At 44.3% G+C, this 20,360-nt stretch overlaps 1 protein-coding gene across 5 annotated transcripts in view; it reads left to right on the top strand.

The window, feature by feature from the left end:
* ZHX3 (zinc fingers and homeoboxes 3) overlaps positions 1-18,570 on the top strand; it is a 74,856-nt gene extending 56,286 nt beyond the window's left edge. For 3 of the 5 annotated variants that reach the window (XM_017859082.1, XM_017859081.1, XM_017859083.1), the window contains exon 4: positions 11,822-12,194. Coding sequence is in view for 1 of the 5 variants with exons in the window: in XM_017859084.1 (XP_017714573.1) it covers positions 11,822-11,832 (11 nt within the window). In the remaining 4 variants the exon portion in view is untranslated. Of the gene's footprint in view, positions 1-11,821 lie in introns of all 5 variants that reach the window. The other 2 variants (XM_017859080.1, XM_017859084.1) reach the window with 2 other exon arrangements.
* Positions 18,571-20,360: the final 1,790 nt, after the last annotated feature.

The following is a 20,360-nucleotide window of genomic DNA, read 5'->3' as shown; positions in this document are numbered from 1 at the left end:
GCTCTGTCGCCTGGGCTGGAGTGCAGTGGCCGGATCTCAGCTCACTGCAAGCTCCGCCTCCCGGGTTTACGCCATTCTCCTGCCTCAGCCTCCCCAGTAGCTGGGACTACAGGCGCCAGCCACCTCGCCCAGCTAGTTTTTTTTTTCTTTTTTTTGTATTTTTTTTTTAGTAGAGACGGGGTTTCACCATGTTAGCCAGGATGGTCTCGATCTCCTGACCTCGTGATCCGCCTGTCTCGGCCTCCCAAAGTGCTGGGATTACAGGCTTGAGCCACCGCGCCCGGCCCGAAATGACAGAATTAAAGGGAGAGAGATACAAAAATAGTTGGAGACTTTAATACTCAATGTCTAACAATGGATATAGAAACCAGATAGAAGGACAGTCGGGAAACAGAGGATGTGAACAACACTCCAAGCAAATTAGATGAAGTAGACATAAACAGAATACCACCCAACAACAGCAGAATACACAGTCTTCTCAAATTCACATGGAATATTCTCCAGGATAAACTATATGTTAAGCCATGAAACAAGTGTTAATAAATTTTTAAAAACTGAAATTATACAGAGTACATTTCCAATTTCAGTGGAATGAAACTAGACATTGAAAATAGAAAACTGGAAATACACAAATATGTGGAAATGAACACACTATTTAAAAACTAGTGGGTCAAAGAAGAAATCATAAGGGAAATTAAAAAATACCTTGAGACAGATGAAAACACAACATACCAGAACTTATGGCACATAGTGAGAGCAATCCTAAGAAGTAAATCTGTAGTAAGTGCATACATTAAAAAAGATGATCTCATGCTGGGCGCAGTGGCTCATGCCTGTAATCCCAGCACTTTGGGAGGCTAAGGTAGGTGGATCACCAGAGGTCAGGAGTTCGAGACCAGCCTGGCCTACATAGTGAAACCCTGTCTCTACTAAAAATACAAAAATTAGCTGGGCATGGTGGCAGGCGCCTGTAATCCCAGCTACTAGGGAGGCTGAGACAAGAAAATCATTTGAACCCAGGAGGCAGAGGTTGCAGTGAACAGGCCGCACCATTGCACTCCAGTCTGGGCAATAAGAGCAAAACTCCGTCTCAAAAAATAAAAAATAAAACTCAGTCGGGCATGGTGGCTTGCACCTATATCCCAGTGCTTTGGGAGACCAAGGCAGGAGAGTCACTTGAGGCCAGGAGTTTGAGACCTGCCTGGGTAACAAAGTAAGATCCTGTCTCAGCAAAAAAAGTAAAAAAAATTAGCCAGGTGTGGTGGCATGTTCTTGTAGTGCCAGCTACTCAGGTGTCTGAGGTGGGAGAATTGTTTACCAGGAGTTTGGGTTTATAGTGAGCTATGCTTGCACCACTGCATTTCAGCCTGGGTGACAACGTGAGACCCCATGTCTTAAACTTTTTTTTAAAGATCTCGAATCAGTAACCTAAATGTACACTTTACAGAACTAGAAAAGAGCAAACAAAACCCAAATTTACCAGAAGGAAGGAAATAAAGGTTAGAGCAGAGATAGAGAATCAATGAAACCAAAAGTTGGTTCTTAAAAAAACAAAACTGACAAACCTTTAAATAAGAATGAAAGAGAAGACTTAAATTACTAACATCAGAAAGGAAAGAGGGGATGTTACATTTTCACATGAATATATTTTCACAAGAATATGAGAGACTACTATGAACAGTTATGTGCCAATAAATTGGGTAACCTAGATGAAATTCCTAGAAACCCACACTCTCCCAAAATCAACTGATGAAGAAATAGAAAACCAAAATATATCAATAATTGGTAAGAAGATTGAATCTGTTATCAGAAACATTCCAACAGTGAAAAGTCTAGGACCCCAGGTGAATTCTTCCAAATATTGAAAGAATTAACACACCACTTCTCCTCAAACTCCTCCAAAAACATTGAAGAGGAGTAAACGCTTCTTAACTCATGAGGTCACCATTACCCTGACACCAAAGCAAGACAAGGGCACTACAAGAAAAGAAATCTACAGACTAATATCCCTTATGAATATAGATAAGAAAATCCCCAACAAAATAGCAAGCCAAATTCAGCAGCATACTAAAAGGATTATACCTCATGACCAAGTGGGATTTATCCCTGCAATGCAAGGATTGCCTGGCACATGAATATCAATGTAATACACCATGTTAAAAGAATAAAGAGAATAAAACACATCATCCTAATTCAAGCAGAAAGAGCGTCTGACAAGTCAACATGCTTTCATGACGATAAACATTCAATAACTAGGAATACGACAATATGATAAAGACCATATATGAAAAGCCCGCAATTAACATCATACTCAACAGTGGTGAAAGACCGAAAACTTTTCCCCTAAAATCAGGAATGAAATAAAGATGCCCACTTTTGCCACTTCCGTTCAAAACAGTATTGGAAGTTCTAGCCAGAGCAGTTAGGCAAAAAAAAAAAAAATAAAAGTATCCAAGTTCGAAAGGAAGAAGTAAAATGATCTCTGTTCACAGATGACATGGTCATATATGTAGAAACTTGAGGCCGGGTGCAGTGGCTCACGCCTGTAATCCCAGCACTTTGGGAGGTTAAGGCAGGCAGATCACAAGGTCAAGAGATCGAGACCACCCTGGCCAACATGATGAAACCCCGTCTCTACTAAAAATACAAAAATTAGCTGGGCATGGTGGCACATGCCTTTAGTCTCAGCTACTAAGGAGGCTGAGGCAGGAGAATCACTTGAGCCTGGCAGGCAGAGGTTGCAGTGAGCCGAGATTGTGCCACTGTACTCCAGCCTGGTGACAGAGTATGACTCCTTCTCAAAAAAACAAGCAAAAAACTTGAATCCATTAAAAAAAAAAAAAAAAAAAAAGCTAATAAATGAACTTGGCAAAGCTGCAGGATATAAAATCACAAAAAAATCAGTTATATTTAGCTGGGCACAGTGACATAACTATAGTCCCAGCTACTTGAGACACTGAGGCAGGAATTCAAGGAGGCCATCCTGGGTAACATAGTGAGACCCTATCTGTTTAAAAAAATTGGTTGTATTTTTATGCACTTGCAATGAATAATCTGAAAAGAAAATTTTAAAAATGGTATCATTTACAATGGCATCAAAAAGAAAAAGTGCTTAGGAATAAATTTAACCAAGGAGGCAAAAGAATTGTGTCTTGAAAACTACAAAATGTTGCTGAAAAACGTTAAAGACGACCTAAATAAATAGAAAAATATCTCATGCTCATGGATTGACATTAAGATGTAGATACAACCCAAAGCCAACTACAGAGTCAATGTGAAATCTATCAAAAGCATAGTCACATTTTTACAGAAATAAGAAAATCCAGGAAGACCCAACCAAAATGGCTGACTAGAGGCATTTTGTACTCGCCTCTTCCATTAAGAACAAAAATAGAGAGTAATCACACTTTGAATAGATTATCCAAGACAGAACACTGGAAATCACAGAAAAGAGACAGGAAACAAGGAAGGAAAAAGAAGCAAGGCAGCTTGTTCAGCTGGGATTGGTGGGGAACTGAGAGAGACCCCCCAGCATGGGGAAAAGGTAAGTGAGAGACCCTCAGTGGTCCACATTTCTACCGTGAAAGGATTCTGCAGTTCTAGCCATGGGAGAGCTCCTCAGCCCTTGCAGTCCCTGAAATTTAACACGCGAGGTGTCAGGAGATAGTTCAATGGCACTACTCCAGAAGGGAGCTTGCACTGGGTCCCCCACACTTCCTGAGAACTAAACAGCTACAGCAAGATGCCATTTAAAGCCCAGTCCCCAAAAGACTGTACACTGTCCTGGAGTCCCTGCGTGCCGGGGCTGAGGTGTAAGAGAACTGCAAACTGTTTTCCCCAGAGCTGAGGTGCAAGTGACTGAGTTACTGCAGCTGAGGCTGAAGCACTACAAGGCATATGCTCTTGCTGTTGTGGCTGAGGCACAACCATGGTGCCAACTACCATAGCAGGGGCTGAGGCACCACAGTACCACTGGAGCTGAGTGAGATGTGAGTGGCACATGCATTCCCCACTGGCCAGCAACCCCGTGCTCCTCAATGGAAGGCAGTAGTACAGCACTGCCACTCCCTATCCAAGCATTCTGAATGGGGATTGCCCTGCCCCTGCCCACCTTGGTTGGCAGCTGCACACATCAGAGGGAGCCTGAGGATTAGACTGCCCAGCCTAGCCCACTACCATTGGCACCTGAATGCTCTTTTTGGGTGCCTGAGGTTGTTGGGGCTTACCCACCTGGCTACTACTACCTGTATGTACCACTTGTGGGCCTGGAGAATGGGCTGCCCAGCCTGTTGCAGCCACTGCCAACACAAGCACATATCACTTGGGACCCAGAGGGTCATTTCAACACTGTCACTGCCATCTCCCATGCCACGCCAGCTGCCCAGGGGCCTGAGAACCTGCCCACATGCCTGGGAACTGCTGCCACTCCTGACATCCAAGTAAGCCACCTGAAAGCCCAAGAATCAGCCTGCTTGGACCCACTAACACTGGTGCCATTGTATGCTGCTCTGGGGTCCAAAGACAGGCATGCTTAGCCCACTGCTGCTACCACTGGTGCCTGGAGAATGGCCCACCTGGCATTCCAGTCCTTAGCAAAATTTTACCATAGCTTCCACTAATAACTACTGAGCCACCGAGGATATCACAGACACCACTGAGGCTATTTATAGCCAAAGAAATCATGCAGAGACTACACTACTGCACATACCAAGAATCAAAGCCAAAGTGTCCTACCCAGCGGACACCATAGATATGTCTAGGAAAAAGTCCTCCCCTACAAATGGAAATGCAGAAAATTGGAAGAAGCAGCTGTTACACTGGATGTGCAGATACCAACATAAGGACATAAGAAACCTGAAAAAGCAAGGAAATATGACACCTCCAAAGGAACACAATAAATTTCCAGCAATAGATTCCAATGAAAAATAAACTCACAAAATCCCAGAAAAAGAATTCAAATGTTTGAGTGTAAGGAAGCTCAGTGAGATATAAGAGAATGTGAAAAAGAAATAAAAGCAATTTGGGAAATGAATGATAATTTTTATCAAAGAGATATGGGTCATAAGCAAATTCTAGAACAGAAGACTTCATGAAACAAAGTACAGAATACAATTGAAAGCTTCACGAGGTCAGGAGATCGAAACCATCCTGGCTAACACGGTGAAACCCCATCTCTACTAAAAAAAATATACAAAAAACTAGCCGGGTGAGGTGGCGGGCGCCTATAGTCCCAGCTACATGGGAGGCTGAGGCGGGAGAATGGTGGGAACCCGGGAGGCGGAGCTTGCAGTGAGCTGAGATCTGGCCACTGCACTCCAGCCTGGGCGACAGAGTGAGACTCCGTCTCAAAAAAAAAACAAAAACAAAAAACAATTTGAAAGCTTCAACAATATATTAGATCAAGCAGAAAAAAAAAAAAATCTTAGAGCTGGAACACGGGTCTTTTGACATAACTCAGAAATAAAAAAGAATAAAGAAAAATGAGCAAAGCCTTTGTGACATATGGGACACAATAAAGCAACTATATATCTAAATTATTGGGATCCCAGGGGGTTAAGAGAAAATGAAAGAGTGAGAAAACCTGTTTAATGAAACAATAGGTGAAAAACTTCCCAAATCTCAAAAGAGATTTAGACATCTAGATATAGGAGGCCCTGATAGCCCCTGAACAGATACAGTGCAAAAAGGTTTTATCCATGGCATATTATAGTCAAACTGTCTAAAGTCAGATGATTCTAAGGACAGCAAGAGAAATGTGTCTAAGCAACTATAAAGGAAGCCCCATCAGACTAACAGTGGATTTCAGCAGAAACCTTACAGATCAGGAGAAAATGAGATGATATATCAGCAGGGCTGAAGGGGAAAAAAAAAGTAAGCCAAGGATACCATGTCTAGCAAAATTATTCTTCGTAAATGAAGGAGAAATAAAGTATTTCCAAGACAAGCAAAAGCTGAGAGAATTTATCACCACTAGACTGGCAGTACAAGAAATGCTCACAGGAGTCCTAAACATGGAAGTGAAAGCACAACATTTAGCATCATGTAAAACACACGAAAGTATAAAACTCACTGGCGGGCCGGGCGCAGTGGCTCAAGCCTGTAATCCCAGCACTTTGGGAGGCCGAGACGGGCGGATCACGAGGTCAGGAGATCGAGACCATCCTGGCTAACCTGGTGAAACCCCGTCTCTACTAAAAAATACAAAAAAACTAGCCGGGCGAGGTGGCGGGTGCCTGTAGTCCCAGCTACTGGGGAGGCTGAGGCAGGAGAATGGCGTAAACCCAGGAGGCGGAGCTTGCAGTGAGCCGAGATCTGGCCACTGCACTCCAGCCTGGGCAACACAGTGAGACTCCATCTCAAAAAAAAAAAAACAAAACAAAAACAAAAACTCACTGGCAAAGCAAACACACAGATGAGGAAAAGACTCAAATGCTACCATTACAGAAAACCACCAAACTACAATGCCAAACAAAAAATACATAAAACAATCAGAAAACAACAGTATAACAATAATAGAACCTCATATGTCAGTAATTCTTGGGTGGGCATGGTGACTTACGCCTGTAATTCCAGCACTTTGGGAGGCCAAGGTGGGCAGATCACCTGAGGTCAGGAGCTTGAGACCAGCCTGGCCAACATGGTGAAACCCCATCTCTAAAAATACAAAATTAGCCAGGCATGGTGGCACATGCCTGTAATCCCAGCTACTCGGGAGAGGCTGAGGCAGGAGAATTGCTTGAACCCAGGATGCAGAGGTTGCAGTGAGCTGAGATTGCACCTCTGTGCATCAGCCTGAGCTACAAGAGCGAAGCTCTGTCTCAAAAAATTATCATGTGGCATTTGTACCAGAAATGCAAGGATGGTTTAACATACACCATTCGGTAAATGTGGTACATCACATCAACAGAATGAAGAGCAAAAATTGTATGGTCATCTCAATAAACACAGAAAAAGCATTTGATAAAATTCAACATCGCTTCATGATAAAAAAAAAAACAATACTCAGAAAATTGCATAGAAAGAAGATAGTAAAGGCCATAAATGATAAACCCACCGCTAATATCATATTGAATGGGGAAAAACTGAAGGTCCTTCTTCTGAGAACTGGAACATGACAAGGATGCTCACTTTCACCACTCCTATTCAACATAGTACTGGAAGTTCTAGCCAGAGAAATCAGGCAAGAGAAAGAAATAAAAGGCATCCAAATTGGAAAAGAGAAAGTCAAATTGTCCCTTTTTGCAGATGACATGATCTGATAACTTAGAAAACCAAAAGACTCCCCAAAATCTCTTAAGGCTGATAAGCAAATTCAGCACAGTTGCAGGATATAAAGCTAACATACAAAAATCAGAGTTTCTATACGCCAATAATAAAATAGCTGAAAAAGAAATCAAGAAGGTAATCTGATTTACAACAGCTACCAAAAAAAAAAAAAGATACTTAGGAATAAATTTAATCAAGTAAGTGAAAGATCTCTGCAAGGAAAACTGTAAAACACTGATGAAAGAAACTGAAGAGGACACAAACAAATGGAAAGACATCCCATGCTTATGGATTGGAAAAATTAATATCATTAAAATGACCATACTATCCAAAGCAATCTACAGATTCAATGTAATTGCTATCAAAATACCAATGTAATTTTCTTGACAGAAGTAGAAAAAACCCTAAAATTTGTACAGAACCAAGAAAGAGCTAAAATAGTCAAAGCAATCCTGAGCAAAAAGAACAAAGCTGTAGGCATCACATTACCTGACTTCAAAATATATCTCAAGGCTATAGTAACCAAAACAGCATGGTATTGGTATAAAAATACACCCACAGACCAAAGGAAAAGAAAATAGAACCCAGAAATAAAGCCACATATTTACAGCCAGCTGATTTTCAACAAACGTGCCAAGAACATGCAATGAGGAAAGGACATCGTCTTCAATAAATGATGCTGGGAAAATTAGATGTCCATAAGCAAAAGAATAAAACTGGACCTGTATCTCTCACCATATACAAAAGTCAACTCAAGACGGATTAAAGATTTAAATATAAGACCTTGAATTATGAAACTACTAGAAGGAAACTTAGGGCAGAACACTTCAGGACATTGGTCTGAGCAAAGATTTTATGGCTAAGACCTGAAAAACATAACTAAAACAAAAATAGACAAAGGGAACTATATTGAACTAAAAATCCTCTGCATAGCAAAGGAAATAATCAACAGAGTACAGAGAAAACATGTTGAATGGGAGAAAGTATTTGCAAAACTCTTCATCCAACAAAGGACTGATATCTAGAATATATAAGGAATTCAACAAAAAAAAATATTAAAAAGTTGGGAAAAAGGCGGGGCACAGAGGCTAATGCCTATAATCCCAATACTTTGGGAGGCCGAGGTAGGTGGATCACTTGAGCCCAGGAGTTCGAGACCAGCGGGCAACATGGTGAAACCCCATCTCTACAAAAAATACAAAAATTAGCTGGGTGTAGTGGCACATACTTGTAGTCCCAGCTACTCAGGAGGCTGAAGTGGGGAGATCACTTGAGCCCAGGAGGTTGAGATTGCAGTGAGCTGTGGTTGTGCCACTGCACTCCAGAACCTGGGTGACAGAGCAAGACCGTATCTCCAAAAAAAAAGGTGGGGGGGAGGGTCTTGGTTGGGGGGCAAAAGACGTGAATAGATAATTCGCAAAAGAAGACATGAACATGGCTAATAGGTATATTAAGAAATGCTCAACATCACAAAAGGGAAATACAAATCAAAACTACAATGAGATATCATTTTATCCCAGTTAGAATGACTATTATTAAAAAGACAAAAAATAATAGAACTGGAGGTCATGTTCATTGGAATATTCCAGGCACAGAAAGACAAATACATGTTCTTACTCATACGTGGCAGCTAAAACACTTGATTTCATGGAGCTAGAGAATAGAATGATAGATAGCACAGGCTGGGAAGGGTGTGAGAGTAGAAGGGGGAAATGAAGAAAGGTTGATAAACGGATATAGACTTATAGTAGATAGAAGAAACAAATGTTAGTTTAATAGCTAATGTTAAATAGACTAGCGTGACTATGGTTAGCAACAATATATTGTATATTTCAAAGTAGCTAGAAGAGAGGACTTGAAATGTTATCAACACATAGAAATAATAAATACTAAGGTGATGGATACCCTAAATATGCTGACTTGATCATCACACGTTCTGTGCATGTAAAAAATACTCACATGTACCCCATAAATATGTAAACTATCAATTAAAAAAGAAAAATCCATCCTAAAGTTTATATAGAATCTCAGGGGACCCAAAATAGACAAAACAAATTGAGAAAAAACAAAGTTGAAGGAGTCACACACGCTTGATTTCAAATTGTACTACAAAGCTACAGTAATCAAAACAGTGTGGTACTGGCATAAGGAGAGACATAGAACCAATGGAATAAAATAAAAAGCCCAGAAATCCCCACGTAATGGTCAATTGATTTTTGACAGGGGCGCAAAGACCGTTCAATGGGAAAAGAGTCTTTTCACCAAAAGGTGCTGGAAAAACTAGATATCTACATGCAAAAGAATGAAATTGTACTCTTACCTTGTACTATATACAGAAATTTACTTAAAATAGGTCAAAGAACTAAACAAAAAAGCTAAAGCTATAAAATGCTTAGAAGAAAGAAAACAGAATCCTTCCAGATTTTTGATTAGGCAATTATTACTTTTTTTTTTTTTGAGACAGGGTCTTGCGCTGTTGCCTAGGCTGGAGTGGTACAATCAAAGCTACTGCAGCTTCAGACTCCTGGGCTCAAGCAGTCATCCCACTTCAGCCTGTTGAGTAGGTAGGATTACAAGTGTGCATACCTGGCTAATTTTATTACTATTTTGTGTGTGTGTGGACAGGATCTCGCTATGTTGCCCAGGCTGGTCTTGAACTCCTGACTTCAAGCAATTCTCCCCAGCCTCCCAAAGTGCTGAGATTACAGGCACAAGTGACCCCATCTGGCCAGGCAATGATTTTGTATGTATGACACCCAAGGCATAGGCAACAAAAGAAAAAAATAGATAATTTGGATTATGTCAAAATCTAAAATTTTTGTGTTTCAAAGAACACTGTTAAAGAACCCACAGAATGGGAGAAAATAACTGAAAATCATACATCTGATAAGAGATTTATATTCAGAATATATATAGAACTCCTAAAACTGAACAACAAAACCAATTCAAAAATGGGCAAATGATTTAAATAGACATTTCTCATAGGAAAATATACAAATGGCCAATAAGTACATGAAAAGACAAACATTGGGCGTTAGGGAAATGCAAATAAAAACCACAGTGTGATACCACTTCACACTTAAGATGGCTGTTACAAACGCACACTCAGAGAAAACGTGTTGGGAGGATGTGGAGAAAGTGGATCCCTTGTGCATTGCTGGTGGGAATATAAAATGGTACAGCCCCTTGGGAAACAACTTTGTGGTTCTTTAAGAAGGTGAATATAGAATATTACCATATGATCCAGCAATTTCACTCCTAGATATACACCCCAAGGACTGAAAACAGGGACTCACATATGCATGTACACCAGTGTTCGTAGTGGCATTATTCACAGTAGCCAAAAGGTGGAAACAACTCAAGTACTTACCACCAGATGAATAAACGAAATGTGGTATGTATACATATAGTAGGATATTATTCAGCCAAAATAGGACTAAAATTCGGATACATCCTACAACATGGATGGGCCTTGAAAACATTTTTGCTAAGTGAAATATCAAGACACAAAAGACAAACACTGTACCGTTCATCTTACATGAGGCGTCTAAACAGGTAAATTCGTAGAGATAGAAGGTGGAGTAGAGGCTACCAGGGGCTATGGGGAGGAGGACATGGGGAGTTACTGTTTAATGGATATATAATTTTTGTTTAGGATGATGAAAAATTTCTGGAAATAGAATGATGGTTTCATGACATTGTAAATATACTTAATGCTACTGAATTGTACACTTAAAATTGTTGTGATGGTAAATTTTATGTTATTTATATTTTACCATGGTTTTTTCCTTAAAGTCAACATGGAAATGTGATGAGTGGATTTGAATCACAAGCATTGGCTCCCCTCAGCTACTAAATCCAACACAAAGTGACATGTTGCTGTCCTTTGTGGGACAGAGCAGGAATGGCAGGGGGTGGCCATGCCATTGGCATTGTCCTCTTCTGTCTGAGACAGGTAACTGTGGGTACAGGAAGGGCTGGTCTGTTTATCTGTACCTGGTTTCTCATGGCTTTCTCAGCCAGCTGCAATTAAAGACCACTTCTGTATGAATCACAGATGATGGACCTCTCGGATATCAGCCTTACTTTGACTTTGACTTTAGGGTTGAAGTGAAGACATATGTAGAATACATATCAGAACTAGACCCAGCTGCTGTTACATTGGAACAGTATGTTCTGGAGAGCCTGGAAGGAGAGGGCAGGATGAAGCATTTTAGGACAGGACTCCAGAGACACGGTGGTGGCAGAAGCCTGGGGAGCTAGGGGGATTTAGTGGGCCTGGAGAGGCCAAACCGCTGCTCCAGCTGCTAGGCCTAGGGTTTAGCGGGGTCTGTCAGAGTCTGATGGCCTTACAAGGTTGAGCCAGCATCCTGTCCTTAACCCACATTCCCTCAGGCTGGAGGGTGGGGGAGTGGGTGGCAGAAGGGCATTGCTCTTGGAATTAAGATGTCCTCAAAGCCAGTGACGCCACCCTGGTATAGCAAGGACCAGGCTGCCCTGGGGGCTACACAGGTGGCAGCTGCCGTGGAGTGATAGGCATGTGTTTTCTTCTCAGAAACAGATTGAATTTGGTCTGATTAATGTGAAGGACTGGCCAGTCTGGGAAACCGCCTGCCACGTGGAAGAGCCAAGCCCAACTCTCTGCTGCCACATGCTGTTCCCATGCCTGGTTGCTGAGCACCTGGGAGAGCTTCCGGAGTCCTCGCTGACAGCCCAGAGCCTGCCGCTACCCTCGGCCTGTCCACCACCAAGCAAGCAGCAAGCAAGATGGGGTTCTCATCAGTTCTTCCTCCCACAATGTAGGACCTTTCCTTTACCTTCCAATGGATAAAATAGTTCAGATTTCATAGTCATATTCATAGACACAGAATCAAGCTTTTAACATATACATCCACCTCTATATGTTAAATAAAACATCAGATTATCAACACTGTCATTGCATAGAAACTTTGGTTAGCCAAGCAGTGCATTGTCATTTATGTCATCTCTAAAAATGACCTGTGTCTGTTCTCTGGGGATTGCTGGGTCACAGATGCCCCTCACCTTCCACAGTCAGACAGGGAGGTTATAGACACAAAGCTACATCTGGAATCCCTTTGTGCCCCCTTTGTGTTCCTCAATGAAGCAATACCTTTGAAGAGATCTCTGCTGCATTAAATGGTGACTGGCTACCTTTCATGCCAGGCTTGCTTTGCCTGTGGGCTACTCAGAACCTGCTGTAACCCTCAGCTCAGAAAATGGACTGGTAATGTGAGTAGTGTTGGATGCTTTACCGCTCTCTTTAGTTGTTACTGTAATTCTGCTTTTTCATGGGAGTTTGAATCGTGGACCATAACTTTTCAGTTATCAGATCAACTAAAGAAACATTTGTTGTTAAGCCTAATGTGCTGACCTATGTGCCTGCATTTTTTTTTTTTTTTTTATCTAGACATGTTTGGAGTGAGAGAAATATGGAAAAAAGAAATGGGGTAGGGATGTAAGTGGAAGTCTGTAGCCACAGCCTGTAGATTTGACCTCTGCAGTTTTCAGAGCCCTTTCTCCACACTCATTTCAGAGCCTCCTATGGTTTGGGAAGGAATAACACACTGGCCCATTAGTAGTAAGGGTGAAGGCTGGAGGGATTTGTTGACTTCTTGGAATTATCAGAGATAGGGTGGTCTTTAGCACAAAGACTTGCAGGCAGGGATCCCTGGCAGAACACCCAGAATGCCCCTGGCTCCCACCCTGGTCTGGCTGGTGTGCTGGATGCCCGCCCGAGGGTGCTGGGCATCACTGGTCCTTGTGAGGATGCTTTTAAAGTTCTATATGTATATCCCCAAACTTGGAAACAAGAACTCTACTTTAGCCTAACCCTCATGTCCTTTTTTGAATTGAGAAAATTACAGGAAAGGGTGCCTTTGAAAATTAGAAAACTTGCTTACAGAGCTGTACTAAATGGTAAATCCTCAATTTCCCCAAGACCGGTTGCTCTGAGAGTAGCTGGTAAAGAGGGGCGAACTAAAAACCTGTCCACCTGTAGCTCCACTCACGTCTTAGAAACCACCTGCTTCCCAGAGTGCCAAGCCACAGGTACCAGGCTCCGTGGGCACAGATGCCTCCTGGGCTGGACTGGGTGACAGTGCTAGAAGACCCCAGAGAGAGGGCAAGGGCTTTGGGCAAGAAGCACTGGTGGTGGTTCAGGGACTGTCCTCCCCCACCCAGGGAACTGGACCTGGCAGGGCACCGTGCTTATGTGGCTCCAAGGACAAGCATGGCGGTGGCCCCTCTGCCTTCCAGGAGAGGGCTGGCTTTGGAAACCAAAATCGTGTTCTTCTAAAGTGTCATCTTCCGCCCTCCCTGTCCCAATAGGGACCACATCTTATTTGTCTCAAACAGGGACTTGTGAATACTTGGCAAGTTTCGCAGCCTATTTTTGTATTCTTAATTTGGGGAGTGAAGATTTTTGGTCTCAAAAACCTTTGAGGAATTGCCAAGAATGGCGAGTGATTGCTTTCCTTCAGAGAACAGACACTTGGAATTTCTCCTTTTAATGTTTATATACATGCAGATTAATTTATATATATATACACACACACACAGTATAAATACTCATTTGATTCTCATGTGCATCTGGCATGTGCAGTTGAGAAACTTGGTGGCACATGGGTATTGGGGAAGTAGCCTGTGTTGGAGGGGCACCAGTGCACTAGGCGTCTGGGGTGGCCCAGGCCGAAGCCATCTCCAGGTGTCTGAGAAACCACCCAGTGCCTCACCTCCAGATCCTGCTGGCATCACCTCCAGAGCACTGCATGCACTGGCTGAAGTTGGTCTATGGAGAGGATTTTCTTGGTTACTTGTATTCACAGTTAACTTACAACCCAAACAGCAAAACACAGTTGGTGGACAAGTTCATGCAGGACCTAGAGTGACCCAGCCATGGGCACTAGCTCATCTTTCAGGTGGAAAAGTACAGTGCTGCCTGCCCTGGTATGTTTTTCTTACAGATGTTAGCCCTGCCCAACAGCCAGGGCTACACCACAAAAGGCAAGAATGCCCATGTTAAGGAGCCCAGCAGTCTGGACAGATCCTTCTTCCTCTGCTCTTGGATGAGAGTGAGTGAGTATGGTCTGGACCTTATCCTTGAAAGGTGATCAAAAGCGATGATGAGGGAGGCATCACCACGCAGGTGCTTAAAGGGACATTGTAGGAGGTACTCAAGGGTTTGGGGGCAAAACCCTGAATGCAGCCAATCGTGCACAGAGACACACCCATGCTAGCCCAGTGGCAGTGGGGGATGTGGGATGGCAGCAGCCAGGTATGTAGCTCTGTCACAGGACAGCTCATTGTGGTTTTGCACACTGCCAAGGGTTAACTTTCGTTGTTGCCTTCAGTAGAAGGCATCTGTGGGCTGCAGAGTTGAGAGGTGGGTGAGGTTAGTCTCTCCTGAAGAAAAAGCCTATAAAAAGTGGCTAATCTTATCCGTTTTCTCTGTATGCAGTTGGACTCGTCAGAGATAGTAAAATCATCTTTTATTGTTTTTTGTTGTTGTTGCTGATGTCCTGTACCTGTTTTTTACATGGGGTTGTAGATCCAGTTCTCATAGGTGAACCAGATCATCATTCTGATAAAGGAAATTTAAATTTGATACATGTGCTTTGTATATTTTGATTACTTGTTTTCATTTTTGACTATAAAGAAGCTTTTTTATTTTGGGAGGGGAGGAGTATCATTTCTGAGAATCTTGGGTTCCTGAAAACGCCCTAGTTGGATGGCTTGCCAGGGCCTTGAGGTCTGGCAGTGATTGTACAACTTAAAGCTCCTTTCTCTTGGCTGAGTGACAGGCGGCTGTTCAGGTGGACCAAAGCACCTTGACAAGGACTCCACACTCTGCTCTCTAGTAGCACAAGGAGGAAGTTGGACAGAACATTGGGTAGTGCCTTGTGGGCTCCCACATGTACTAGTGGTCTCATCTCCAGCTGGCCTTGGGAGGCTGTCCCACCAGGAAATTTGTATATTCTCTAGCCTGAGATGTGGTCCTTGTGGGTTTTATCCTGCTCAGTCAGTGGCCTAGTGGCAGGTGCTGTGTTCTCTCCCTCTCCCTCCTGGCTCTGGGACATCTGTCCCTGGCTGCCTTTTATAGAGGAAGGACACTGGCCTTTCTGGTTGGATGCTGTGTGGATGCTCTTTGCTTGAGCCTCATAGTCTCTGGTCTTGTCTCTTCTTGGACCAGTATCCTCAGACTGGTGCAGCTTTTTCAGTTCAGATATCACACCCCAAGTGGATAAAGGCAACTTGCAGGAGAGGAGAGCCAGCCAAGAAGAAAATTTTAAAACCAAACCTAGTTTGGGATTTTCCGAAAGTCACGTCCTCTTTTTTCTTGCTCAGAGTTTACCTGGGAGATTTCACCAGTTTGACTCACCGTTTGCAGAAGACGTGCTTTTGTATTAAGCTTAAATTTTCACATATCACATCCATTCTCAAGGTAGTTATATGCTGGCGAAGAAAAATCCTGTAGACACATGAAGGCCCACATAGTCACCTCTTCCAGGGCAAAGCCAGCAGCCCACCCAGGTCAAGTAGCCAGCAGGGCTCAGTTCCCCGCACTCCAGACATGGACCCTCCCCTTCAGGGTCTCTTGACCCAGCTTCCTTCTCTCCTTTTCCCTGAGAGCACAGACCTCTCTCACTCAGCCAGCCTGCCCAGACCACAGGGGGCCGTTCCCATGTAGCTTGGGGAGTACTTGGTCTCTGAAAGGCTCCAATGTGTGAGCAAGCAGGGAGTTGTGGAGCTCAAGCCTTTCTTCTGTGCTCAAGTCCCTTCCCCAAGCAAGGCTTCAACCTAATCTACTCACCATGTAGTTTTCTCTGGCCATTTAAATGGGGCAGGGACATGGTTGGGCCATGCCACACCAGGGCTGGTGAGGCAACCAGTTTTGATTTTGACAGAGTGGCTGGATGAAACGTGGCAATCAAGGTGCTGCTTGGTTTGCTCTGAGTGCAAATGGAACCAACAGGTGTCTGCTGCAATCTGTGTGTTCCCAGTGCCAGGTGACACCAGGAAGGGTAGGGCAGGGCTAACCAAGTTGTCTCTGAATTCACTGAGCATCTGCACTTAGTTGTGAAGTTAATGGGAGTACGTAGAATACCTGGCCTTGGAGAGGGCTGAGAGCCTCCTTTTTGGTTCTTCATTCCTGAGCTCTTGCCTACCCACGAATCTGACCTCTTTGAATGGGGGCCCAGTCCTTCATCAGACTGAAGATATGACAGAGAAGTTTCTATTTAGCCCTAGATCCAGCAGGAGTCATCCATTCTAACTGCCCTGAAGTCTAGAGCAGGGGAGGGAACCCAGAGGCTGGGGGATGAGACTAGGCAGACCCTGGTTATCATAGGGACAAGGACAGGGAAAAGCACCCCCTTCCTCAGTTTTTGCGAGTCCTGTCTTTGGGTTCACAGGACTTTGAGGATGGTGAAGAACGTAGTTACTAGCCTGTCGTTCCTGGTCCCAAGCTTCCACAGCCCTCAGAACCTGGCTTTTGTGGCTGCTCTGGCAGGTGCCGAGCAAAGGGAGAAGGGAGGAAGGCAGCTGCTCTGGTGGGGACTCTAGGCACCTTCCCTGCTGTCCACTTGGATAGGTGGTGAGCCCCAGGGTACTGAGAGGAGCCTGAGCATTCACCTGCTATTAGTGTCTCTTCCTTCAGGAGACTGGCTTGAAATGTGTGTGTGTGTGTGTGCGCGCGCACGCACACACACAGATGAGCACCTGTATGTGTTAATGAATAGTTTTTCTTGGTTAATAGTTTTTAACTTCTGTTCCTTTCCATAAGTGGATGATTCAAAATTAATGTGACTTGGCCAGGTGCAGTGGGATTACAGGATCACACCTGTAATCCCAGCACTTTGGGAGGCTGAGGTGAGCGGATCACCTGAGGTCAGGAGTTCAAGACCAGCCTGTCCAGCATGGTGAAACCCCATTTCTATTAAATATACAAAAATTAGCCTGCCGTGGTGGCGGGCGCCTGTAATCCCAGCTACTCAGGATGCTGAGGCAGGAGAATCGCTTGAACCTAGGAGGCAGAGGTTGCAGTGAGCTGAGATCGTGCCACTGCACTCCAGCCTGGGCGACAGAGCGAGACTCCATCTCAAAAAAAAGAAAAAAGAAAAAAACAAGATGAATGTGACTGGAGTTAAAGGTGAAATGTCAGGTTGTTTAGTCACTGAATTCAGAGAGCTACAAGTGCTTGGTCTTTCCCAAGAGTCAAACCCGAGTAGAAATACATTTAAAAGAAAAATCTACCACATGGTACCTATGAATCCTATAATTTGTTTAGGGAGATCTTGTCACTCATCCCTGGTTCCTGCCCATACAGTTTTGTCTCATTCTTGCAGTTTGCTTGAAACAGGGCCAGAGCCCCACATGAGACTGTCAGCAGGAGTGAGGAGTGGGCACTGGCCCCATCAGGGACCCAGCACAGCAACTGGGTTGTTCCCTGTTAGACTGGGTCAGGGCCAGGGGAGAAGCAGTCACCCCTGTGTAGAGGGTTCCCGCTGCGCTTCTGAGCAGTTGCTTTGTTCAGAAGTGTTAGGAGGGTCAGATTGTGCCATAATTGTTATTAAAGAGAAAACACGCCCACCTTCTTCTCTCCCCTGCTGGACATTGTTCATTGAGAGTTGTACTGAGCGCAGCCTTTGTGGAAGTCAGGGAGGTTGCCAAAGGCCTGTAGATGCCTCCTGGCAGGGTCTGGATTCCTGGTTTTCTAGCACCCATTTGCATTTTAGTCTTCAGCACAAAGCCTTGTTCCCTGTGTAAGGCTGGGGAGTGACTGTTGAGCAGTCTGCTGTCAGGAGAGAGGGCTGAAAAGGTGATCATCTTGGTGCTAAACAAGAGGCAACTGCCCTGTTTTTGTTTGTTCTGAGGCACAATGAAACTTTAGCCAAACTCTGCAAGAGGGTCCCCTCTCCTGTCATGGCCAGGTGAGCGACCAAACCGCGAAAACGGCATACTCTATCACTGAAGCCTTGGTAGAATGGGAATTCTTTACCCTGGGTAAATGTTTTAACAAAAAAATGAACCCAACTTTGGTTTGGACTGTGGTCGTGCCGAGGCAGGAGTGGGGTTTCCCTCTTGGGGCTGAATCTCCAGGCCTCATGAGGTCCCCTGTGGGGATGCTGCTATTTCTAAGATGCAAATTGCACATTTCCTAGATTTTGTATCTGGATTTGGATAAAGGAGGGGAACAGGGACAAATTGCTTGTACAATTTGAAATGGGCCTCAATGGTACTTCGAACCTTTTGATTATTCCTAAATAAAAACATAAATATATTTCACATCTGCTGACTTATTTTGTGGGGAGTCAGGAAAAAAGCCAAAACATTTCACTTCTTCTTGCCCACTTCTGTGGATCTTAAACTCCAGTGGATGGGTGGGGCAGTTTCCCTCGGCTCACTAGAGAAGTTCCAACTCACTGTCTTCTGCACTGCTGAGTTCACTGCACTGGCTTCTACATGAGAAAACGGTGATATGTTAGAAATCATGCTAAATAGACAAAGGCAAACAGTCAAAGCTGGTGTCATCTGGTGAGAGGACACTAGCGAGTCTTTTTCTGTTCCTGTGAGTGCTGAAAAGCAGAGCCTGTCATTTGCTGGAGCGGGGTTGAGTGTTAGTGAATATGCATAAGGACCCAGGGGCCTTCTGGAGGAACAAAACTGAAGCCCATATTTTTAAGACCCAAAGCCATTGAATTTTGTTGGGGTGGCCCTGAAGGCCTGGGGCAGAAGGAAAAAGGGTCCTTTGAAATGAAATCACCTACAGTGGAGCCAGGCGGTGATTCTGGACACCAGAATAGGAGTCCAGCTTATGTCATGGGGAAGCAGTGTGTGTTGAACCCCAAAAGCCAGGTCCTTGGAAACTAGACCAAACTGGCATGCAACTGGCAGAGCCAATCAGCTGAATGCCGTAGTGGGTAGACTCAGGCAGTGACTCACTTGGGACGCTGTGGGTGATTCACAGGAGCGGCCAGCCAGGGGGTTGCTGTGGGGTTCCTCCAGGCAGAGAACAGAATGCCTAGGTAACCCCTAAGCACAGGTCCCCTGGGAATTACTAAAGTACCCAGAGAAGACAGGAGTCGCAGGCTGAGACTGTGCTTGATCCATTTAATTAAAATGTGAAGAAGGCATGACCTTTTCATTCACCGAGTTAGTCTGGTGGGATAACCTCAACCTACTTGCTTTCTGCCCGCCCTCAACAGAACTCATATGGTGAGTGATGGGCTCAAGTTGAAAGACAAGTTTCTAGGTCCAGGCCCAGCTCTCAGGTGATGTTCAAGCTGTGCTCGGTCAGGAGGGAGACCCCTGCCTTTTCTGCTCATGGCCATAGATATTCAACTGAGGTCAGAAACGGCTCCTGCCATCTTCCCGCAGGGCAGCCTTTTTCCTGTGGCAGGGGGCAGAATGCCCCTGACCTTGTAGGCTCTGCCCTGTATGTGTACATGTCTGCTGGGCCAATGCTGTTGAAAGTGAAGGTCTGTCACTTTGAACCCAGTCTACTTGTCTCTGGTGTGTCAGCCAAAGTTCTACCGGTGATGACAGGAGAGCAAGGAGCCCGCCAAGGGAGCCCATCTGCCTTTTGGTACCACTGACTTCCCTGTCCCAGCCCTGCCTGCTCTTTCAGTTTGCCCTGCCAAAATCAGTGTTTTTCAACCCTCTAACTCATTTAAATCACCTTGGGAGGTTTTGAACAATACCTATGCTAAGGCCCTAGGTACCAGCATTTTTCAGACACTTCCCAAGTGGTGCTCATGTGCTGTTAGGGTTGAGACTCCCCAGGTCATAAACCTGAGCTGTCGCGCTGTAGGGACATGGCCTACAAGCATGGGACGGGGCAAACAACTCCTGATGCCAAAGCATTCGGCCCCAAGTGAGGGTCTTCCCCACCAACACTCCGCCTTCTGGGTCAATCAACGTTTGTCAGATCTGTCTGGAGGAGTCTTGAAGTGAAAATGATCTTTAAATTTGCTTGAGAGTTGGCACGTTTTCCACTAAGACAAACAATCAAAACATTTGCAGTGAGAGGCAAAGGCAATGTCTTACAGAGCCCAAGAGAGGTGAGTCTCAGGTCT

The sequence above is a fragment of the Rhinopithecus bieti genome, unplaced genomic scaffold (assembly GCF_001698545.2).
Source record: "Rhinopithecus bieti isolate Rb0 unplaced genomic scaffold, ASM169854v2 scaffold_38981, whole genome shotgun sequence".
NCBI classification, from domain to species: Eukaryota; Metazoa; Chordata; class Mammalia; order Primates; family Cercopithecidae; genus Rhinopithecus; species Rhinopithecus bieti.
This window is presented reverse-complemented; position numbering and strand designations above follow the sequence as displayed.